The following is a 25,230-nucleotide window of genomic DNA, read 5'->3' on the forward strand; positions in this document are numbered from 1 at the left end:
GGACATCGAGAATAAATCGGCGGCTTTCCCTCATGCATCTAACCTAGAAACCTGGAGGAATCGCCTGCTCACCTCTCGTCCTTGTCATCTTCGTGCCCGCCCCCTCCCAGCAGGATTTTACATCAACTGGAGCGTCGCCGCCGCCGATCCACTGAACTCCCAGCAGGTGCTCTGATCGATGGCGCTCTTCACCATCAAGCAGCTGGACGGCCCCGGCGACTACCTGCGGTGGAAGGAGTCGGTGCTCCTCCGCGTCCACACCCTCGGCGTCGCCCGCGCGCTCTCCGAGCCCCGCCCCGCCGGCGACGGCGCCGGCGAGGACGGTGTGGCGCAGGAGGCGGCCAGGAAGTGGGCGCGCGACGACGCGGTGTGCCGGGGCCACGTCCTCACCACGCTCTCCGACCGCCTGCTGCCGGACTACGCCCGCTACGCCACGGCGGCGGACCTGTGGCGCGCGCTGGCGCGCACCTATGACGTCGAGGCGCCCCGCGCCTGGCGGGACAGGTTCGACGCGTTCGAGTTCGACGAGGGCGCCGGCGACGTGCTCCTGGAGCAGATCGCGCACGCGGAGGCGCTGGGCGTCGCCGCGAAGCTTCCCGACGACCGCGTGGCCGACGCGCTGTGCGGGAAGCTCCCGGAGGTCGTGGGCGCCGCCGTCATCATTCGCTCCGGTCCCGACAACGAGATGGGCATGAGCTTGGTCTGGGATGTTGCCCGCCGTGTCGTGGCGTCTGGCATTGGGCCGGAGCATCTCTGGAAGACGGCGGCGATGGGCGACGAGGATCAGGAGGGCAGCTACTTTGACGGGCAGAAGCCGGAGCAGAACACGGGGCGCAGGAACCGCGGTGAGCATGGACACGTTGCCAGGAACTGCAGGCGCAGGGTTTGATCATATGCATGCTTTTTTGGTAGTGTCAGGGGTTTATAGTAGCTAAATAGTTTATGATCTGCTAGATTTGTCATCGCGATGGGATCCCTGTTTTAAACTATGAACATTAGGAAGCTATATGCATTTTGATCATTGCATGAAATTAAAACCGTTTATTTGTGCAAAGGATGGTGCTGATATGTTTGGATCCAGCATGTTATTACCTCCTAAATGTGATTTTAAGGTTGCAGCAACCACATACTCCCTTTGTCCAAAAAAAACATGTCATTTCTAGGATTCAAAATTTGTCCCAAAAATATATCATTATACTCAATTTGACATGTGTGCATGTGCATGTGGGCATGCACCAGTCAATTAGAGCAACTCCAAGAGGCGGCTAATCTTACCCCCAATATCTTTTTTAGGAAAAAAGAGAGAGAAAATGAACTCCAACAATCCACCTAAACCTTCTCCAATTTTTTAGCGACGCTAAAAAACAGCCTGCCACCGCGAATATTTTAGCGTTGGCGTTCCTCCCCCAATCCTGATTCCCGTACGCCCGCGCGTCCCTTCCGATGGGCCCAATACGATGACATGGCTTGTGTTTGAAATATTGGGAGCTATTTATTAGCGATATGTGGACTAATATATTTTTGGGGGAAATTTTTTTTGAAAAACCTCTAATACATAGTTTTGGGGAAGAATTTTTTAGATACTCTTGGAGTTGCTCTTAGCGCCAAATATGGCTAATAAATAGGAGCAATTGAGGTCAGTTTTAACTCTTATTAATCTATTTTAAAATTTCTACGATGTCTTGTTTTTTTGACGGAGGGAGTACTCCATCCGTTCTTTTTTATGTGTCACATTAAGTTTGTCCAAGTCAAATTTGTTCAACTTTAAATAAATTTATAGAAAGACATGACATCATCTATACTACTAAATACATGGCACTATCAAAATATATTCCATTGTGAATTTAATGAAACAAATTTGATAATATGGATGTTATATTTTTCTGCATACTTGACCAAAGTTGGACAGATTTGCCTTCGGACAAACCTAATGGCTAATGTGACATTTAAAAAAGAAGAAGAGTATGATGCCATTGCTTTGTGGTGGTCCGGTGCAAAAAAAATTGCATACCATTGCTTTGTGGCGTGCGTCTTTCACTTTTCTTATGTTTGGTGGTTGTTGATTCTACATTTCTACTCTCGGTGTTTGTGTCATGGAAGAATGCATTGTGTAACATCCTCAGGCTAGATCATATCGATTCATATTCCATCCACGATCAACTCGTTAAAACGTTCTGACTTTTGATATTGTCCATGGCATCGTCGGGTGGGTTTAAGGATGCAAGGCAGGCAGGTGCAGGTCGGCCTGCTAGCCTGCTAGATCCATCCCGCGAAAATGTGTCAGCAGGTCCGGTGACCGCGTTTCGGACGTGAGCTCAACATAGGATACATGTGAAGCCTACTCGAGAGGAACAAACAAGCGTCCGCACCACAGGGGCAGTGCTAGGCCGCGAGCGCTCGATTTCCGACAGACACCTCCCTCCTTCCGCGATTTTCGTTTTTGAAATATTTTGATTCCCGCAACTTTCTATATTTTTAAATACTATAACTTATACATGTAATTTTGACACATAACTTCTTACGATCAAATGTTATGGATAATTTTTTAGCATAACGTTCATAACACACGTAATTTATACATGTAACTTCTGCGTACAGCTTTTAAAGGCGTACAGCTTTTAAAGGACGTATAACTTATACGTATAATTTTTTCATGACAACTTCTTACGTGATAATTTTGTAGCACAACTTTCATAACACACATGACTTATACATATATATTTTGCTTCAAGTGTTATTAGATAACTTATACGCATAATTTGTACCCGAACTGTATCCATACAGTACAAATACCAAATGGTATGGAAAAATGATTGAATGAAAAAAAAAGGAAAAAAAAACTCCAAACGGTTGACGCGCGGGCCGCGGGCGCCGCTGCTCCCACGCACGTGGACCCGCTGGCGTCGGTCGCCAGCAACGCTCGCGACGAGCGCGTGCTGACTTGACATTGCGCGCACCACATCGAGGCATGCGGAAGCGCCGCCGCCACTGCTCGACGTCGCGAGTGTGGAGCTTGCTCAGCTGCGGCCCCACCACTACTGGATCTCCTTGGGCGCATCCGAGAAGCTCGCGCGTCCAAAGAGTGTCTTTCCTCTCCGACGTGCCCCACAAGAAGGCCGCATGTCACTGACGATGCCGGGCCGCCGCTGCCAACAGCGCCACCGTATCTGCATCTGCTACTAGCCACATGATCAAGTTTGTGCTGGGGAGTTATTATTTATCACAGGAACAAGAACGCCATCCCCTATTCGATCCATGCGATTAATTTGATTGGCTGCTCAAAAGCGTGATGTGGGTTGTCTTCAAGTCGTACCCAACGATGCAGCTCTTGGCATTCATCTCGTAAATCTTGAGCAGCTCCAGCTCCGTCTGCCACGCTGCCGGCCATCATCTGCTTTGCATTAGCAGCAGCAGCAGCAGCCTCCTCGTCAATCAGGCGGGCCCCTGTCTATCTCCCAAGTCCCGACGGTTCCGGTACCAGTGGCACACCGCCCAGAGTATGGCCACCGCGGCCTCCGTGCCGTCGCGCCCGGCCTTTTTCATCTTGCCCACCATGGCCGCAGTGAACGGAGGAGGAAGAAGATTCTGGGAGGGGAAAGAAGCATAGGTGGGCCAGCTATCAGTCCAGAGCCTTGGTTAGCTTTTGGACAGCAGATGTTGGTGGTACTGCTTAACTTGCAGTTGCAGTTATAACTGCACCCGATCCAGGTCCCCGGCGCCCTTCCTAGCTGCTTCCTCTGACCAAGTACGTAAGTAGTTTTAGCCGTCTTCATTACAGTATTTTATAAATATGAATCATTTTACGTTTTCAGATATATTTTAACCTTCTTTCTTGCTTTACCCTTCTTAAGTGCGTGGATACTATATGAATGAAGAAATTAGAAAAGAGTGAATAAATAAGAGCAGTATGGTCATGATATTCAAATTCTTAATTCTATATATAATTTAAAATGAATTCGTAAATGTTCTAGTGTCAGAAAAAAATAGATTAGACTGTGAGATTAGAGAACAAGAGTGAGCTCGCATTGCATGCTTGCCACTTGTTCCATTCGAGACGGTCTGCGCGGCTGCCAGCAGTCTGCCACTCGGGCGGGGAAGATGAGCTAGCGCCTAGCGGGCATACTTGCCACTTGCCTGGTCCTCGAACGAAGTGCAAAGAGCGGCAAGTTACCACCGCACCTGCAGAGGTCGGGAGGATTCAGGCTGCTATAGGCTAAACTTTAACTCCTATCATATTAAATGTTTAACACTAATTAGAAGTATTAAACATAAATTAATTATACAATTTTTAGGTTAAATCACGAGACGAATCTATTAAGTCTAATTAGTTCATGATTTGACAATGTAGTACTACAGTAACCATTCGCTAATGATGGATTAATTAGGCTTAATAGATTCATCTCGCGATTTAGTCTAATGGTTCTGCTATTAGTTTTATAATTAGCTCATATTTAGTCCTCCTAATTATCATCCGAACATCCGATGTGATAGGGTTAAACTTTAGCTCCTGCTATTCAAACACCCCCGAAAGTTGTAGAGGCCTTAACTTGTCGCATCGTCGCCTCGTCTCCCCGGCCTCTCCACTTGCAATCTGCAAAGAACGCGGAGCGAGAGATTTGGACTCAACGCGTGCTCTTCGAGGACCGCCCCGCCGGCGACGGCGACAACGCGCTGTGCCGCGGCCACATCCTCGCCACGCTCTCCGACCGCCTGCTCCCGGACTACGCCCGCTACGCCACGGCGGCCGAGCTGTGGCGCTTAATCTCGGTTGTGCTAGTGTTTTATAGTAGTGGTGTTAAATAGTCTGCAACATAGATGCAAAACTGAATCAGCTCTGCATCTGCTAGTTACTCTGTAATCGCCATGGTACGGTAGAAGTCCATGTTTAGGTAAGAGCCAGTTAGGAAAGTATGGGTTGGCAACTTGGCATGAACCCTGCTTGTGCAAGGAATGATGTTTTTGTTTGGATGGATGGAACATGTTCGCTCCTAACTCATTGGAATAGCATGCTAAAGGTTGCATCAATGGTGATGGATGGATGTTGGTGACTTGCGAACTTTGTTAAAATTATGAGCTCTGCCACGGTACAAAAAGTTGCGTAGCTTGAGCTTAACAGCGGCCAGCTGCGGCTGGCAGCCAGCCGTTCGGCTGCTGGCACAAGCAGCTGCTGTAGCAGCTTAGCGAGCAGGTGTATTAAGCCTTCTTTGCCAACAGGCAACAGAGGTACTGTAGCGACTGTTCGTTTGCTGTATCGGCTGCAGCCGCTGCAGCTCGCCGAATACTGATCGGGGCAATGTTGATGGTGAAATTTAGACAAACCAAAAGAGTTATGGCTATAGAGTATAGACCTTTTCGGAATAAAAATGTATGTCCATGTCTGGTCACTTCACCTGTTGCCGCGCAGTAGCACATTGACCGACAGGACAAGTCCGAAGGATTCTAGACTCTGCTCTCGCAAGAGCGCAGGGCGAAGTAAAAAATCTCCGCAGACCAGCGTCTCTGCTCTCCTCACTCCACCGCCGAGAGCTGGAAAAACTTTCGGATCAAGAAGAACATCACCGCCGATCCGCAGAACCGTAAGGTATCGCCAAACTCCGCCCTCCCAAGTCCCATCCCTCTGATCTCCTTGCAAACCGTCCCCTAACGCATGCTTAACCCGCGGCACCACCAGGTGCTCGTTGAAATGCCGCAGAGGAGCAAGAAATCCCCCATCTTGCAGTCCTCGCCCCCCGCCATTGGGTTTCTGACGATGGCGCGTCGATTGTGTCTGTGACAGGTGCTTTGTTCGATGGCATCGCCCCCTATCAAGCCCCTGGACGGCCACGGCGGGTACCTCCGGTGGAAGGAGTCGCTGCTCCTCCGCGCCCACACCCTCGGCGTCGCCTGCGTCCTCTTCGAGGCCCCCCCGGCCGGCGATGGCGACGAGGCCGCCGCCAAGAAGTGGGCACGCTACGACGCGTTGTGCCGCGGCCACATCCTCGCCACGCTCTCCGACCGCCTGCTCCCGGACTACGCCCGCTTCGCCACGGCGGCGGACCTGTGGCGCGCGCTGGCGCGCACCTACGACGTGAAGATGCCGTCCGTCTGGCACGACAGGTTCCTCGAGTTCTCCTTCGAGGAGAGCACCGGAGACGTCTTCCTGGAGCAGCTCGCGCACGCCGAGGCTCTGGGCGCCGCCGCTGGGTACAGCGATGACGCGGTGGCTGTATGTCTGCGTGGGAAGCTCCCGCTGGCCGTCAGCATGGGCGTCATCACGCGCTCGGGTCCTGATAACAAGAGAGGCATGGGCGTGGTCTGGGACGTTGCTCAGACGGTCGTGTCAAATGGTGCCGATCTTTGGGCCACGACGTGATCTTCTGAAGATCAAGAGGGCGGCTACTCTGATGGTCTAATGCCAGAGCAGAACACGCCGAGCAGGAAGCGTGGCAATCGTGGGCACGTCGTATCCAGGAACTGCGGGCGCAGGGCTTGATCATGGCGTGATCATGGGCCTGTCCACGCTTCTTTTGGATGCCGGGTGCAAGGTGATAGCATTCAAGCAGTCAAGATGGCTATCTGAATCTTTTGACAATGCTAGTGTTTGTAGTCGCTATCTAGTCTATAATCTAGATGCTAGACTGAAATGTTTCTGCTAAGTACTCGCTGTCGACATGTTAAGAGTAATAAGACCAATTAGGAAGCTATGGACATGAATGAAAACTGTTTGTGCACGGATGATGATCCTATGTGTGGATGGAATATGCTATTTCCTAACTCATGTAGAGTACAGCAAAGCTGCAATGACTCGGATTGAATCAACAGAGATGGTGTCTTGTCTTGGTAACTTTGTTGTTCACAAGTGATGCTTCTTCAGCAAAGTTTGCATAACATTGCTTCTTCATGGCCATTTATTCTGCTCAGGATTGCGCAAATGGTGCTCAACAACTAGAAACTGCAGTAAATGTGTTGGGAATTTTCTGCTGATGAGTTGGATTGCTGCTTCGCTGTTGCTGGATGTGGTGTTGCTGCTGCTCTGGATGTGATCCGTGCCTTGTGTTGCTGCAGCTTACCTGAAGTTTCTGTTGTGATTTTAGCCTCGCAGGTGATTTCCCACTGTTTCTGAAAATTCCCACTGCAACTGGAGCTTGTTCGAGTTTTTGCAGCTACCCTTTGTTTCCTATCTTTGCATTGTACTACAAAGGCTCTGCAATTTAGTTTCTAGTTTCAGTGAAAATGAAGCCATGGGTCTCAGGATCAAACAAAAGAAGATGCAAAATCATACAAAATGTACTACCTGAAACCAAGAAGGGCATCTCTCACTTGTCCTGTTTCAGGAGAGCACATAGGTAGAGTAGCAGCTTGTTCAGCATGCAATCTCAGAATCGGTGCTATCACGCAGATATTTTCAATATACAGCTACACAAATATGGCAGGTCAACAGTCAAGATGAACCCTGTTTCACGGGTTTGCTGCATCGAATGGATTCTCAGTCATCAGGTAAACTTTCCATCCATTGGCATTACATGGTACATTACTGCTTATACAAAATTAAAAAGAGAAGAAAATTATACAACAGGCACACCATTTCTTCCAAAATTGCAAAATCGTGGCACATGAAGCTTGTCATTCCATAAAGCTGCCACCTCACTGTTTTCATCCAAGCAATACAACATTCCAAAGGCAGCCATTGCAGATCATGACAGCCCTCGTTCCACAGTCCACTTAGAAGTGGCTCTCTCAAACTTCTTTACCTTTATAAGCACCAAAAGGATTTGGTTGCTAGGTTAGGTCACACGAAAGGTTAGGCACTTAACTGTACTAGTATGGGCACCAATCGCTGACATTATGTGGTTAGTTAGATACCATCCAGTCCTGCTGGATTTTATTGTTCTTTTCCATTCAGTAGACAGGACTGCGATCTCGTTTTCCAGTCAATCGTCGGCTCCTTGGAGATGGTGATGATGCTTTACCATAGCCACCTGATCTCATCTCTGTCCGGCAAATTAAGAAATGGAAAATAAGAAAAAGATATCATTGTATGCAATAAGCAAAATACCTCATTCTTCATGCAATTGTAGATTAACAGAAATTTTCATTTACCCCTTTCTCTTTTAAGCTCCTGGTCCAACTCTTCCTTCCACTTCTGTATTTTGGAAAAGCTAAGGCTGTAAAAGGTAGTAGTTTAACTGTTAGGTATCAGTTGGAACATCAAGATGAATGAGTAACTAAGTGTCGGGTCGACCAAATTAAACAAATGATAGCTCAAGATCATGTTGTTCATTGGGAAATCAAGAGGGGAGAACAAGCAAAATACCCTAATTAAATTAGTCCTACAGAGAAGCATTTTTACAATAAAGTCGAATTGCTGTGCTATAGAAATATTTTCTGTGGAAATATGGGATGGTACAGTAGGTGCTATTTCTTTTATATACATTTCACAAAAAGCTATTATGCTGGCTTAATGATGATAGGACTAAACACCCCTCATCATATATTGAATTGCAGGAGTATATATGCAAGTGAATTTAATCTTTACACTGTAAGCAACGTGCTTCGCACAAACCTTGGATTGTCTTGAATATCATCATGGACCTTATCCTCAAGTTTATTGAGTTGAGGAGAAGCTATTTCTCTCAAGACACGACTGCTCTCCACACTGCTTCTTGAGAAGCGCCTAGCGCAACTCCTGGGACAAGCATTATTCAGATTAACACAAATTGGCTCTATTGCTGCACCTCCCACCATCTTAATTGCTCGAGGGGGTAAATGGGGATTGGCCATGTTGCTTGCTCGGGAAACATCACTGACTCTTTGAGAAGCTCCAGCATTCACTGTGTTGTAGAATTCATATAAAGGTGTCTGTAGTTTCTTTAGATCCATGGCCTGTCAAGAACCCAAAAAATTGTTAATTGAATTATTGTTTATTAGAAATAAAGGGGCTGAACTTCGAATTTGCCAAACATAACAAACACCTTTTCATCCAGAAATTCCTTTATTTTTGATTCTGTAAATTCATCATCCTCTTCACAGCTTCCTTCACAAGGGAAAGTAAAATCATTTTCAGACATCTGTCTTTCTGCAAGCTTGCCTAATCCACCAAACTCCCTTGATTGACTAAATCGTTGCTCTGGGCTTATGTCAAGCCTTCTGTCCCATTCATCAGATGGTTCACACATAGGATTGAAGCTCTGGAATTGACAGAAACATCACATAGCAGTAAGAACACCACTTAGGCAATTCAAAATACAAATTTCAGGGGTGTGAACAAGCTAAGTTTAGTAGTGAAAGTATATAAAATAGCAAGAGTGAAGCGCAAACTCTCTTACTGATCCAACCATTGGCACGTCATCATTGTCAGGAAACTGACTCATGTCATCATCATTGCGGTGCAGATCCCATACTGGTCTGGTGTCTGATGACTTGTATGAATTCAAGTTGCGTAGCTTGCCTGGGCGACTCAAGTCCCTATTCAGAAGTCGTGGAACTTGCTCAGTACAATACTGAAAGTGGACGCTCTACTAGGTTCAAGAATAAATTTACACCAGAAGTCACTTACGAGTCATCAGTTGGCATTAGATAGGCAGCAGGCTCGTTGCTGGTGGTTTCCTGTCAGTATTTACTTGGTTAGATTGCCATTTTAGGTCAAACAAGAGAGAAGAAGGGATAGTCAAATTAGCTCTGACAATCAAACCTTGGGCGCAGCATGATTAATCTGACAAAAATCCTCCATACCTCCTGTAACAAATGGGTGCTGCAAAAATGTTTAAAGGTGTTACTCTTTTCAAAGTATAACAATGTGCAATTATAGCTACTGAAATGCCACAGGCATTAATACAGGAAGTCTAATTTCCAATACCTGTAGTAAGTCTGATGCAGCAGATCTCATTTCTGGTTCCCTGAAATAAGAATCAAGATTGTCAAGGTGCTTGAAATTGGAGTCATTTACTAGTTATTATTTCCAAGTGTAGAAAAAGTAAACTGAATTTCCTAGCTGATAAACTTAAACACAATTTCTTAAAGATCCATGTACCAACAAATGTTGACTGGACAACACATAATTGCCTCACAAGCAACAAATTATGTGCTAGTTATTATTGTACAACTTATTTTGTCCTTCTTCCATCCTTGGTTATATTAGGTGTTTATACATGTGCATACTTCATTGAATTTGTACCCATCTTTAGTCTTAGTAACCAATGAACAAAGATAATTGAAAGGCTTGGTAAATGCGATAGCAACACTTTAGGAAGATGGAGCACTTTCCACATCTAACACTTCAAAGTATGTAACAGAAAATAATTGTTTTATTTTAGAAAGTGTTTGCATTTACATCAAACACATGCTAGGACACAGTTTTTTTTTAAAAAAAAGAAACATGCTTGTGCAGAACCCTGCAGTCTGAAGAGGGGACATCACAAAAGCAATCCAATGTGCTAATAAAGTTGTGCAATATTCCATTGTTATGTAACTGATATGCAACATTAATTAATTTAACTATGATGGAACAACAATCATGCAAATAAATCAACTAGTGCCCTTTCCAGATGATCATCCTAGGGAGTGCAAGTGTAGTTTTGTGAACACTGCAAATGAAAGTCTAGTACCTTGCTTTAAAAGTTACTTCTGTGATAATTTAGAGCTTTGAAAAAAGGTGTTATAAATTTGTGAAAGTCGTAACTTTAATATATCAGTTGTCAAATGTTGGAACATGTCTCTGCACAGCTATAAGTGTTATGATGATAGTTCTATCTCTATGTATAGTTGCATACATGACTAGGAGCACTCGTTTCAATTAAGATATGAAGTCAATAAATTATAAATTAACACTGAAACAAAAGGCTTTTTGTGATTTTTTAACAAAAAATGTATAAGTTGGCAAAAGAAATTTCATGAATATAGAAAGTTCTCCATTAGACCACATGTCAAGGCTATTGAATTTTATCTTTACTCATTAGGCTGTAAGTTTTCCATGCAGCAATAATTGTCATTCATCAAGAGGTATAAGGCATAAAGATGTACTTTTGTAAGCATTTTAACAGAAAATCCTTGGCTTCTGCAGAGAGATGCTCTGGTATAGGTGGGTGTGATTTCGTCGTCCCAACATAATAAAGAAGAGAAACCTGAAAAGATTTAGTGACTGTTAATAATAATCAATGCCTATAAATTCCAGAAGACAAACATATGCTGCCATTTCACCTCTTGATATTCGTGACTCCAGGGAGGTTTGCCTGTCGCCATTTCAATAACAGTGCACCCAACACTCCATATATCAGCAGAACTGCAACAATGGATACTAAGTATCAATTCAAAAGATAAAAAAATGCAGCAGAAAGTGGCCCAAGTGCTTGGAATAAACTAGCAGGAGAGATATCTACTGCAAACTGAGCTAGGTGTACTCATGCAAATCCTTTGGAGCAGCAATTTGAAATGGAAAAAATTCAGAGAAAATAAATGTGTACAGAAATGTTTACATGAAGTAAAGGAAACTATAAGTAGTTCAATTACAAATAAAAAATGTTGGCAAATGGTAGTATGTCAGTAAGAAACGATGCTCCTGGTTCCTGTTTTGCTGTTTGTCCAATACCTTCAAGGATTTGTTACAAAAGTAGCAATATTATGGACATAATACAATTTTTTAGACAGAAACAAATTGTACTTATCAGGCTCCTATAGTTAAGGGAGATCACATATTATTCTTCATTATTAAAAAGTAACCACAGAGGTGCAATTTTCCTTTTCAACTATACAATGCTCAATACAAAAATAAAGTCATGGCTTACCAATTGTGGCCACTCCCAACAATAACCTCTGGTGCCATCCAATATGGTGTACCTTTCATCGACTTTGCAGCAGTTGCAGTTGCCTGACAGACATAGTAGTATGAGAAGGATTTAAACACATGCAAAATATAGACAATAAAAGGACACAAGGCGTGTTGTCTTGCAATGATGTATAGAATTGAACAAGAATAAAGTTGTTTCTGTGTTTCCCTTTTAGCCATCTCACATGGCTCTATAATGAGTTCTGCTATAATTTATTTACTTTACTTTAATAGAGCTTAAAAATGGATAAGAATGGGCAGGAAACTTCAAAGCGTATAAAAAATAGAAGTCAAATTTTAAGTTAGATCTAGCACATGGTTAAACTTGACTTGAACTAGGATTAACAAATGAATCACAAGACATGCGGACAACAAATATTGGACATAACTAACAATACACTCACCAACTTTTCTACTTGTTTAGATGCTCCAAAATCCGCTAACTTGATGCATCCTTTGTTATCAACAAGTATGTTTGCTCCCTGAAATATGGTAGAATCTTAAGAACTCCGTATCATAATCTCATCATCAAAAACATTTAAGGACGTAGAGTTTAATTACTGGAGAAATACTCATGCCTTTATATCCCTATGTATGATTCCATTTCGATGCAAATACTCCAAGCCATGCAAAAGCTGTTTAGTGTACTTCCTGATGACCTGAAAACAAATAAAGTGAATGAAAAATTACTCTTCACTGACCAACTCATCATAAAAAATAAAAAAAAACAAAGAGAATATGTAATACTAACAGCCTCAGGGAATGATCCGAGCCTCCCAAGTAATGACTGTATCGAGCCCCCAGGAACAAATTCTAGCAAAATATTTAGTGTATTTTCCTCCTGTACTGTTCCAATATATCTCTGATCAAACAACACCAAAGGTATCAAACACTACTGCCAAAAGAAAGGTTAACCATGTCAAAATTTATAGCGCACTTACAACAATGTTAGTATGTTTGAGGTTCTTAAGCATTCTCACTTCGTCCTCAAGCTCCCTTACATGTGCCTAGTCAAGAAAATTTTATATAAGCATCATTTTAGGATCCGCTAAGAAAGCGAATTTGCGAATTGGGCAAACGGCAAAGATAAGCAAGCTAGAAGAGCAAAGATACTCACTTGGGCCTTCTCTCTTGTCGCGTTGCTGCTTCCGATTAGAACCTGCAACCAAAAAAACCAGCAAGAGGTCCATCAGATCGCCCAAAAACTTCCCCCAACATAAAGCCTAGCTTCATAGTGGAAGCTTCCTAACCTGCTTGACGGCCAGGAGCTCGCCGGAGTGGAGGTCCATGCCGAGGTAGACCTGCCCGAACGCGCCGCTCCCGATGAGGTCGCCCTTCCGCCACCGGATCGGCGGATTCTCCTCCCCTCCGCCAGTTCCTTCTCCCACCACACCGCCACATCCGTCTGAGGCTGAGGCCCCGGCCCCGGCCCCGGCGGTGGGCGGGGGCGGCGACTGAGGCGGCGGAAGGAGGCGCGTGGGCGAGGGGCTCTTAGCCGCCATCCCAAGCAGCCCCATCCCCCGCGACCTGCGGAGGCGGCTGCTGATCCGCTCCCTGAACCCTCCACCACCCGCGGCGGCGAAGGAAGAGGAGGGGGAAGCGGCGGCCTCGTCGAGCGCGGAGGCGCCCGAGCGGAAGGAGATGGAGCGGCGCACGGAGTCGAACAGATCGTGGAACCCGCCGCCGCCTGCGTCGTCGCGCCGCATGGTGTGGCCGGCCGTCAGCGGCGAGGAGCGGAAGGGGGTGGGATCGAGTGGGGAATTGGGGATTTGGTGATTTCCTTGGCTTCGATCTCTGCGGTGTGGCTCGGCGATTTGAAAATCTTGGCGTTGGGGGAGGCGGGGTTGGACGTAAATGACCCTGCCGACTCGACCGTTGGGACGGGACGGACGGGGATTTGGTTTTGAGGGTACAGTGGGCTTTAAGGGTGGGCCAAAATTCGGGCCGTAGAAACATGCTAATTCGCACATAAGCGTTCATGGGTTTGGTTCCATGAACTTTGCATCACATCGAATATTCGATGCTAATTATAAGGACATAAGTTAATTATAAAAATAATTACACAGATAGAGGCTAAGACGAATGTATTAAGTCTAATCAATCAATTATTAGCAAATGGTTACTGTAGCATCATATTGTCAAATCATGGACTAATTAGGCTTTATAGATTCATCTCGTAAATTAGTCTCCATATGTGCAATTGGTTTTGTAATTAGTCCATATTTAATACTCCTAATTAATATCTAAACATTCGATGTGATAGGAATTTTAGAATCTCCTAAAGAACCAAAACACCCCCTAACACATTCTACTCCATCGCCGCCGCCATGGAACTAGTGGAACTTATACTTTTTTTTAAAAAAGCAATGGAACTTATCACCGTCGCAGAGAAATACTCGTACCTTTATATCCCTACGTATGATTCGTGAGCCGCCTCAGCTCGAACGATTCAATTCGGGTCGACCTCTCAAAGGAAGTGAGCCCAAGTCTAGATTTCAGCTGATTTTCTTAACAAGCGCCCACAACTAATATGACAATACTAGACTTAGTTTTCATTAAACTACTGGTATTATTTGGCTAAAATGAAATTTTCATTCAACTTATAAGTCAAAAAAAGTACTAATTAAGACTATTTTAAGTCTTCAAACATCTATTTTGTCCCAATATATTAACTTGTTATTTATATCTCTGATATCGCTTGATCTATACTTTTAGATATTGCTATTATGCTTAATATTATTATATGTTATACTCTCTGTTCCAAATTGAAAGTCATTTTAACTTTCTTTGAAACTCAAAAGTTTGACCAAATTTATACAATAAAGTTCTAATATTTCTTAAACCGAATAAGTACTATTAGATCCTTTATTAAATATATTTTCATAGTATATTTATTCGGTTCATGTCCATAAATCTTTGTAATCCTCTCTATAATTTTGGTCAAACATAAAAAAATGATTGACTCTCCAAGAAAGTTAGAATGATCTACAATTTGAAACGAGAGTACAAGCTAGTGGCCATCATTCTTGAAACAAGATACAAGGAGTATTTGTCGTAGCGTTTGTCATATGCTCCTAAATGGCATCTTTGACTAGTATTCTCTCGGCCATATATAGGTATGCTAAATAAAGATTATCTGATGCTGTACGTGCCAAGTGGAGCAAGTGGCCCCAGTATTTGGTGCTATTTACTTAAACGCATCAGTATCAATACATACCGGCACATATATATCAATATTTTAGCCGGTTTGCAAATCAACAATAGTTATAAATGTATTGGTTTGAATTTTGAATGATTGCAATGAATTTGAACGGTTACGCACGCGATAGTCGAGAGAGAAGTTGAAGAGGTATCTTTTGATGACGGGTATGAAGTCGAGAGAGAAGAGTTGAACCGCTGTGGTCTTTTCGATGATGGGGGTGCGAAATCGACAGAGATCAATCACTTTATATCCTTTCACTCTATATATTTAAAGGCATGACCACTCCAAGTATATGCACGATCAATCCACTCTCACTCCAAAAGTCTCTCTCTCCATCTCTGCATTTCTACTTACCTCTTTCAAGAATATCAAAGAAATGGCGGTGTCGGATGCCTATCGCGGAGATGTTCGTCTCTCGCGCATCTTGCAACATTTTGACATCTGGGATGGTGATCAGGATCGCGTCGTGGTCGCCAATGTGTTGAAGCATCACTTTTATCCTTTGGTCACTGCAAGCACGTGCATCGGCACATGCCTAGGTACATACAAGGACTAGAAGACCACGAAGGATGACGATGGCGGAGCAGCTATCGCCGACACCTACCCCACCTTACTTTCATCTTCTGCAGACGTTGACAAACTGCATGGTCACACCTGTTGTTTCTACAAGGAGTTCATTCCTTTCACGCGGGTGAAGAAACTCTAAATCCATGACACTAACCACGAGTTAGCCGGACGTCTAGGCAGATGTATTGATCGCTTGTATTTAATAAAATTTTTATATATGTACTTATTTGTAATGAAGTGGTTTCCATTTATGTAAATAATTAACTTGCATGTATTCTATTTGCTTTACCTTTTTTTTTACTTTTTATTACACAAACCGGTGTAATTTAGCACCGGCACATATATTTGTATATTCTAGCCGGCTTAGAACTAAACCGATTAGAATAGTTATTTAATGTAGCGATATGAATTTTGACCGATTTGGCTACGAGCAATAAAGAGAGAAATAACTCATCATCTTCTCTCGGAGCATGTGCAGTGTGAATTTATGAACCTGGAAGGTTGAAGGCTTTCATCTTGCATTGCAAGTTTGTTGCCGCATATACAGCTAGTGTTGTGAGCTTAGAATAGACATCCAACTCCTACACTCGCGAGTGACAGGAAATCACTTGGCTTTTACCGTTTTCCTATTTAAGCAAAGCATCTACTCGGTCCAACAGCTAGTGTTCAGATCAAGGGAGCTAAGTTATGCATCTAGGGTTCCAAACAACTCCTATACGTAAATGCACAAGCAGGTTAAAGAAGGCATGCGCAAGTCTGGTAGAACATAGGGGATTCATGCATCCGGGGCTTGCCTTCGAGCAAGGAGGAAGGGAACTGCTCGACTTCGGGGGCAGCTTCGGCTTCTGGAAGCAGGAGCTCAGCTACACCGTCGTCTTCTGGCGCCGGGTGCAGCTCGTAGTAGCCGTCGGCGAGACGCAGCTCTACACGAGTGCAATGCATTAGTTAGCATAGACAGTTATTTCAACAGCAACACTTGCAAGTCTGAGCCCAGAAACTTGCGACAAGTTACAGGAGGGTGGGGAGGTTCAATGGAGTTGATGGAGATCAAGAGGTAAGGGTCGGAGGGAAGGAACTTATGATCTGACCCTTAATCTAGGGGATTTGATGTACTAGGGGTCCTCAGACTCAACGCTGAAAGGTCCCCAAGTTTTACACATACACCCTCGGTTCAAAGAAAAAGATACAGCTGAGCCCTCGGGCGAGGCGGAGAAGGGTCGGCGAAACAGACAGGGTCGGGCGAGACGAAACCGGGGTCGGGCGGATAGGAGGGGTCGGATGAAGCGAACAGGGGTCGGCAGCTTACCTTCGTCTTACAGAGAAGGCTTGGGCGGAAGAACTAAGGGCTTGGGACAGCGGCGAGGATGTCCGACGGTATTCCGACGGCGGCGGTGCTTCTTGTGGATCACAAGCAAGCTCTTGGGCAGCACTGAAAGCAGTGGCTGGCAGATTGGGGAAAGTGGTGTTTGCGTGGAGAGGAGAGTTCCTCAGACTTAGGTGGTGGCGCTGTGAGCTCGAACAGGGAGTAAGAGAGATGGCAGCTAGGGCAGAGGGGAACTCCGACGGGACTCTGGCATCCCATTTTATAGCTGCGCGGAAGAGGGAAGGGGGAGAGTGACACGAAGGCTGGGGAAGAAGCGATGGAGTGCTTTGTCCGGGCGGCGATTGAGCGACGAGGGCGGTGGAGCAGGACTTCGGGGATGACGCCGGTGGTCATTGGGCACTGACGTCAGGGCGGCGCAGGCGCGAGTTTGCCGGTGGTTGAGATTTGGCGGAGGTGGGCGTCGTCGTGCGGTGGATCTGATGGAAGTGACCGGGAAAACAGCGCTAGGAACGAGGGCGCACAGGTGAGAAGACAGGCGGCTGCGGTCGCGCGGGCAAGCGTGGAGCAACAGATTGTCGGGACAGCTTCTGACAGGGTGGGAAAAAGGAGTTGTCGCTGCCGCAGTCTGGGTTGGCGGAGGAGGAATCTTCACGTAGCGAAGACCGGGGCGGCGCGGCTGTGGCGAAGTGACGGAAAAGACGGGCGGCATCGGGCTCTGCGGCCGGGAGCTGGCGATGTGATGATGGGCGCGGGCAGCGAGGTGCTGCAGAAAGGGTAGCAGGGGAGCTTCCGCCGCGATTGGGGAAGGGGGCGCGAGAATCCATTCGGTCGTGGGCCGAAGACGAGGCGGAGCAGCGGGCGTCGGAGGAGTTGAGCCACGCGGCGGGGGAAAACTGAAGCGGGCATGCAACTCGAGTGCGCCTGTCGCGGGAGATCTGGGGGAAAAGATCTCGTGGGCCCACCGGTCAGTCTCGGTGGTCCACGGCTTGAACTGAAGGGCGACGCTGTGTGATGGCTTAGGAAGATCCGATGGTGGGGTGGGGGTCGGCGGGGTCGGGACTGGGAAGACCACGGCGAGAGGTCGGATCGAAGGGTCGGAAGATCTGGGGGTTGAACACTTAGGCTTTGGAAAAACTGAGACAGGGATCAGGGACTCGGATTAAGATTGACGCGAAGGATTTTTATCCGAGGCCGTTACAGCGATCCTCGCCTGCCTTCATCGCCGCCTTTGTCTCTCGAGTAGTCCTTACATTGGCAGGGTCCACCCTAGCAACGAGGGGCTCTGGGTCATCTTTAATCTCAATGACCTCCTTGATTGCTGGCAGCTGCTGCTGCACAACTTCAATAGTCATCCTCTCCGCCTTGGTCACCTCCTCGACTACTTGCAAACCACAAATGCCATATTGAGTATACATGGTGGTATGGGAGTCACTTACTCGTACTCGATCCTCAGGATCTTGCCCTTCTTTGAAGGTTATTACCGGTGGAGGTACGTCTTTGGTAGTTAGAGGCTTCTTCACCGCACGCTTCCCAGCGACAGTCCGCTTCTTCCTTGGTGGCGGAGCTAGCGCAGCCTCCAGATCATCTTCAGCCGCTCGCTTTGATGACCTAGAGGATGACCCAGCCTTGTTTGATGGCCGGGCCTTGAGCACAAAGTCCTCTGCAGCTTCAGAATCAGAGCTACTGAAGGACTCAATTTCGTCTTCTTCATCCTCCTTGGCTTCACTCTATACGCTCACAGCCATATGGATGCGAGGAGCAGCTTCAGTGTCTTCTTATTTAGGAGGAGGAGGAGCGGAGCAGTACAAGTGTACATCTTCCTACACAGGCAGACAAGTCAGTACATTAAAAATTACAAAAATAAGTACTCGGGGGCTGCGGCCATAGGTACTTACAGTGCTTGGCGGGTTGGCGGCGCAGAATTCCCGCACAATTGTCGGGATTTCACTTTCATTTTTGAATAGGCACCTCAATCGTGCCATGACCTCGTCAACACTAAGTTCCTCTGGAGACATCCTGGATGGGTTGTTGATGCCTATGTAGTCATAGCCCTAGGTACACCACAGTTGCAGGGGTTGAACTCACTTCTTCATGAAGCTGAAGGCTACTCCGACTCCTGTTAGCCCTTATTGCTTGTGTTTTGCTATCCTGTGCAGGAGCTCGGGTAGCTGCAGGCAGTCTTCATGGGAAGGCTCATCCAGCTACCTATTGTTCCAAGTTGGGCAATGGCCTATCAATTTTGGGAGCTTGGGATCATGGTTGCTGATGAAGCACCACCTCTCCTTCCATCCAGAATGCGAGTCAATCAACTCATAGTCCAAGTAAAGGCCCTTCACCTTCTTCCTCAACTGGATTCTAGCCCCTCCGACTACCTCCGTGTATTCTCTCTTGGGTTGTGGCTTGACGCGGAAGAATTTGCGGAAGAGCTGAAAGTGTCACTGGATCCCCAAGAAAGCCTTGCACAAATGTACAAAGATTGCGGCATGCAAAATGCTGTTGGGATTCAAGTGGATGAGTTCCAGCTTGTAATAATCCAGAAGATCATGGAAGAAATCAGAGGCGGATAAGGCAAGGCCATGCTCAATTAAATGTGCGAAGATTACCATCTCCTCCGGGTACTCCTCCAGCGGCCACAGGTTGTTGAATGCAAGCCTCCAGTTGATAACATCTTTCTCCTGGAGGAGGTTGGCCACCACCAGTACCTTGATGTCCTCTTCCTTCAGCGATGAGCGCTTCCAGGCACATGCAGGGAATGGCGGCATGGTTTGGTCTGTCTTTCCATACTTGGGGGCTGGCAGTTGGATCTCTTTCTTCTTGTCTGCTTTCTTCTTCCCACCTTCCACCGCCTTGTCCACTGCTGCTTTCTTCCCCATCCTTGTTGCCACGAGGGTCTTCCTTCACATACGCTCGGGAGCTAAGTGGTGGGGGACGGCGGCACTAGAGCTTAAGGATCAAGCAGCGGGGCGCTAGGACTACAGTGCAGAAGTTGAAAGAGCAGATGGCACAGGTAAAATGGAAGGGATGTTTTCCTCCATTATTTATAACCGCAGCATAGTAACAGCAGTGGAATTAAGGGAATATTTTGGTTTCACAGACCCGAAGATTTCGCACCTGATTGGTAGTTACCATTATTTTTGGAAGAGATAACGTTACTGTTGATGGACAGTCACGTTGACCAAAGGTTGACCCTTATACTCGCCAAACTAGTTGTGTAACGGCTCGGGGGCTGTGTGCCATGTGCCCATCAGCTAAAAAGTTTTTTCTTTGAGTTTTAAGGAAAAAGAGATGCAAATTACAGATTGACCCTCAACCTGATGCTTCGATTCAACCTAAGGCTCAGGGGCTACCCATATGGAGTGCGACTTTCGTCGCACTTCCATATAAAAATTCAAGGGGTGAAAATTCAAGACCAAGTTAAATGAGGCTTGAGCACATTCTGGCCGCATGGCAGTGCTCGGGTATATTTGAAGACTCAACACGATGGAATACTCAAAGAGCACCAAAACTAGTTAGAGAAACTTACAAAAGTACTTGGAACTACTGTATTTGACTAAAAAGTACTCGGGACTTGTTGTACATATATCTATGGGCCCACCAGAAGGTTTGGACAATCCTAGATATAGGGCTAGACACCGAGACGTGTCATACATGGAGACTACGGTGCAAGACGGCGTGGTGTACGTGGCAAGACAGGAACTAGTCGAGGATTAGGAAAATTACTCATAGCAATTAGAGTAGGACTCATCTAGTCAAATCCGACTAGTATTCTTGTAAAAAACTAACCTGTAACCCTTCCACCGATAATATAAGGCGAGGCAGGTACCCCCTCCAAAGCAATTCAATCCAACCAACACACATGACGTAGGGTATTATGTAATCTAGTGGTCCGAACCTGTCTAAATCATGTGTCTAAGTTCACCTTTAAGTTCCTGATCTCTGCGAGCCCCACGAACTAAACATTACCTCGGGTACCCCCTCGGTAGGTTGCCGGGTCTAAACACCGACAGTACCTAGATTTGTTTAATTTAGTAACTACGTTCTTGGATTAAATACTTATTTAATATTTGTGCTTGTTTTTATATTATTATTCTCTTTTTTGAATGCTACTTAAATTAAATGGTTATTTAATATTTGTTCTTTTTTTTACATTATTGTTGTCTTCTTAAATGGTCATTGTAGTGCAATATAAATATTTTGTTGCCCATAGCAACGCACGGGTACGATCCTAGTAACATATTCTAACCGGTAGAAAAGTACACTGGCATGTTTATCTGAGTTATCTGTGTCGGTTCAGACACCAGCACGAATAACCTACCCCGTTCGTATCGGCTCTGTGGTAGTGGGCCCAGCACCGGGACGAATGAGGGTTTCACGCTAGCACGTATGAGGATCGTTGCAGTAGTGAGGGGCTAGCTTTTAGCTGTGCAGTACCTCGACTTTCAGTTAATAACAGCTAGACATGTATACGTTGCATACTAATTTGAACCTTTTAATTGTCTTAACCTTATGATTATGGAGAGCGAAACCTTACAGCCTTCGGCCTGCATTTGGAAGCAGACGTGTAGCTCACATATCAGTTTACCAGTTCAAAGAGGAAACAACCAACAAATTGGTACGGTGGTCGCGGAAACAAAAAGTATTATTATTGGTATGTAAGTGGTACCTCCAACAAGGTGTAATTTTAACCAAGGATAACTTCGCTAAAAGTAACTGGTCTGGAAGTCAAAAATATTGTTTCTGTGATTGTAATGAAACGATTAAACACATCTTCTTTGATTGCCACCATGCTAAGTCTATTTGGAGGATTGTTCATATAGCTATTGGGTTAACCCCACCTAGCTCTATATCTCACATGCTTAGAAATTGGTTAACATGCATAGGTAAGAAGGAAAAAAAGTTTGATCATTATGTGAGTTGCAGGTTGCTGTTACCAATCGATTCTAAAAGATCTCTAAAAGATACCAAATTTGGACCTAGTGCTAATGCTATATAACTCCAGCCTTAACTGATACTGACACGTTGAACAAAAGGTTGTGTTCCCAGTAGTGCCACGCCTCCTTCGGTAGAAACCATCACTACTAAAAGTGTAGGTCACTCCAGCCTAAAAGCATCTCGTCTAGAGCTAAGCTACCATATTTCACTAGATCCATGTATAAGCGTAACAATGAAAGATTCACATGGACACTTTTGAAACAACAAGCGTCTGTCTCCTCAATTTTGGCCCAACCGCCGACATCAGAAACCGACCCTGACTATGACCGCCGGTTGAGATGACCTAGGGAAGGGCTACCACCATTCGTTAATGCAAGCATGTGTTCATATTCACTCCACATGTGATTCAAATTCAAGGGATATGCATATCCAAAGCAAAGATATATATACTACTCCGATGTAAATTTTTTAGCTTCCAAGTCATACTCATGTCAGCAATTTTTCTTTTAAGTTATTGACTCAGTAGTTCCGTGTCATATAGGATTATGAGATTCAGTAATTTTTTGGACCCAAAGCATATATAGTAAAAAGTTGCATAAAAAGTTGCATGGTTTAGAAATTCCTCCTATGGTTCAACGTCGATTTTCAACCACATGCTACTATTACTACCATTTAACCATATGGGAAGCCAATTTTTATAATGCTTTGGATCCCAAGTAGACCTTGTTCGGTTTGAAGGAGATTGGAGGAGGTTGGAAGGGATTAAATCCCATACAAGTCAAAATTCCCCTCAATCCCGACAAATACCTCTCAATACCCTTGTGGAGGGGATTAACTGAACAAAACTTTAATATTAATATGTATATATTATAACTTTACTAACGTGTTGTTGACCTAGAGAGGTACTACTATATTTTGCGACACATGTAATGTTACTACGATTGGTAATGCACGGTGTGTTGCATGTTACATTTAATTATTTATATAATAAGTTAAATTCATTCGAACCCATGTGGTTCATGTTGTGTTGTCAGTACATATGCATGCCACATCACAATGCACTACAAATAACATGTGGGTGAACGAAAGGTACATTGATTCATTGTTTGTAGGAACAGTGACAAATAAGTTCCTATTGACACCTAGGTATATGGTCACATAGTGACAATAAAGTATGATGGAACCGTTACTGTGGGTGTCAGAAATGTTAGTAGAAACAATCTAGCTATTAAAATATTTTCACATTTGTTAAAATATCTGCAATCGGTTTGATGGGTCCTAGAGCTTAGGATTACAGCTGGTGGAGAGTTGCACTAGAAAAAGGAAAAAAATTTGTTGAGGTTGCTTGCGTATTCATTTAGCAGTCTTAAAAAGTAACCACCCATCTTTCGATTAATCTTTTTGTTCCCAACTGATCAATTATCTTTTCATTTTAATTGACTGCAAAAAAGAGTCGTATAGTATATATAATAATATTATAGTATGATACTTGTTAGAATTAGAGGCATTTTACGATTTATTTTAATTCCAAATATGAAATAAAACATGACATAAACGATAGTATAAACAGAGCATGAATATTTGTGTCTATAGCAATGAACATAAAGCATGCGATGGAAATAACAGAAATTAAATAATGAACCAGAAAGTTCATTAGGAAGTACCCTGAGGCGGGCCAGTTTCGGAGGAACTGAATGCACCATTATCCGACATTGCTAGTCGAGCCTGTTCGATGTAGTTGATCAGAAGTCGATGCCGTTTAGATAATCGCAGTGCAGCTGCGCCTTCTGGAAGTAGATGTGTGCAGCGAGCAGTCGCGCAAACACGCTCCCCAAAAACTTGATCGCCCTTCTACTCATTGGATGTAGAGTCTCTGGCAAGGGCGTAGCTTCGGAGACCTGCTCTTCTGGTGAAGTCCGTGCACACAGATCACCGGAACGAGGACAACAAAAACACAGCGCAGTAGTGGAGGAGCTCTGGTGGTGTGTCTAGCGCACGAAAGATTGAGAACGAGGGCCTCTCTTATAGGAACCCTGAGACCTTTGAGCATCCAGGTTAACGCAGTTAATTTGGACCATCAAAGGACCAGTTACTAGTAACAACCATCCATTCAAGCATCGTCGGTTACTAGTCACTCAAGCATCATAGGTTACTAATCACTAATCGCCATCAACTAGCGCTAGTTACTAGTCATCAACTGTGATAAAAAAACGGCAGAACCAGACCAAGCCCAGCCCACACACGTCCGTCCATTCGGCTGGTCGTGTTGCGGCTCGGCTAGGCACTGCACGGCATGGCTCGGCGAGGCGAGCGAGCGCGCGCACGCGTGTGGCATCCTGCTATCCCTTCCTCAACTTCTCAACAGGTGCAGCATGGCTCCACCTTATAAGTTGGTTAGGGACCCTCTCAACTTCCAAGATAATTTTATTACAAATATAGCTACCACCATGTGAATGGGCCTTGGGATTTAATTGAATTAATTGGCCACCGGTCCATTTAATCTAACAATCCGCACCAAATTCCAAAGCACACGTTCAGTTCCACTGCTATTTGATATATCAACTTTTCGATGTAGACTTTGTTAAGGTTGAACATCCACCTAGAGCATAAGTTACATTTGTCCACAACTGAACAATGGACTATACCTTGAATTGCTAGTTTTGTGCGAACAAGTTTCACTTAGGTCCTTACCGATACTAGGCTGCAAAATGCATCCCCTCTAGTTGAAGCATATAAGTCATACTTCTAGGCCTTGCGATCCTTTGGTTTTTCCGCAATATCACACTAGAATAATAAAGCGTGGGAGCAGGCTTGCAGTCACTATAACCAAACCGACTCAATATCTTTTCCACATAATGGGACTGCAGTAATGTAACCCCACCATTGCCTTCTCTCAGTAGCTTACTATTCAAAATCACATCTGCCACTCCCATGTCTTTCATCTCAAAATTTTGAGACAAAAAGCTCTTAACTTCCTCAATCACATTGAGGTTAGTTCCAAAGATCAATATGTCATTGACATATAAACAGAGGATGACTCCATCTGTAACACCCTAGAAATTAGAGTGGACTTCTCTATCCAGTATAGAAAATACATGAGTTATGCTTACAAGTTTTACTTGACTCGCTGGATTGCGTATTGGAGCAAAATACGCTTTATATGTTGGAAATCATAAAAGAGTTCCAAGTTTGACCAGGAGTTTGAAAGAGAGGCAAAAAGTTAACTTTTTGAATGGTTGCTCGGATGGATGATCAGAGACCATAGATGCGTATATCTCGTCGAGGGCATTCTGTTTGATATCTCCTATGTGATATTCGGAGTTAAGATCATAGTGTTATAGTAGATCAAAATTTGGATGGATGAGATCGCTTAAAGAATAAAGAGAGAAAACCTAATCTACCGTG

At 44.9% G+C, this 25,230-nt stretch overlaps 2 protein-coding genes across 2 annotated transcripts; one reads left to right on the forward strand and one right to left on the reverse strand.

Moving 5' to 3' along the window:
- Positions 1-5,398: 5,398 nt before the first annotated feature.
- LOC101765198 lies at positions 5,399-6,708 on the forward strand. Its single transcript, XM_012846845.2, has 2 exons — positions 5,399-5,581; positions 5,777-6,708. The coding sequence occupies exon 2, from the start codon at positions 5,789-5,791 to the stop codon at positions 6,350-6,352; it is 564 nt and encodes a 187-aa protein (XP_012702299.1). The 5' UTR covers positions 5,399-5,581; positions 5,777-5,788; the 3' UTR covers positions 6,353-6,708.
- Positions 6,709-7,415: 707 nt separating this feature from the next.
- Positions 7,416-13,660, reverse strand: LOC101777758 (mitogen-activated protein kinase kinase kinase NPK1). The gene is made up of 17 exons (XM_004973399.3): positions 13,051-13,660; positions 12,918-12,959; positions 12,742-12,807; positions 12,552-12,662; positions 12,379-12,459; positions 12,205-12,282; positions 11,760-11,842; positions 11,176-11,257; positions 10,999-11,099; positions 9,836-9,875; positions 9,671-9,730; positions 9,536-9,585; positions 9,306-9,444; positions 8,952-9,167; positions 8,543-8,862; positions 8,080-8,144; positions 7,416-7,970 (listed from the first exon to the last, which is right to left on the reverse strand). The coding sequence occupies exons 1-17, from the start codon at positions 13,504-13,506 to the stop codon at positions 7,879-7,881; spliced, it is 2,082 nt and encodes a 693-aa protein (XP_004973456.1). The 5' UTR covers positions 13,507-13,660; the 3' UTR covers positions 7,416-7,878.
- Positions 13,661-25,230: the final 11,570 nt, after the last annotated feature.

This window comes from Setaria italica, chromosome VI (assembly GCF_000263155.2).
Source record: "Setaria italica strain Yugu1 chromosome VI, Setaria_italica_v2.0, whole genome shotgun sequence".
NCBI lineage: Eukaryota > Viridiplantae > Streptophyta > Magnoliopsida > Poales > Poaceae > Setaria > Setaria italica.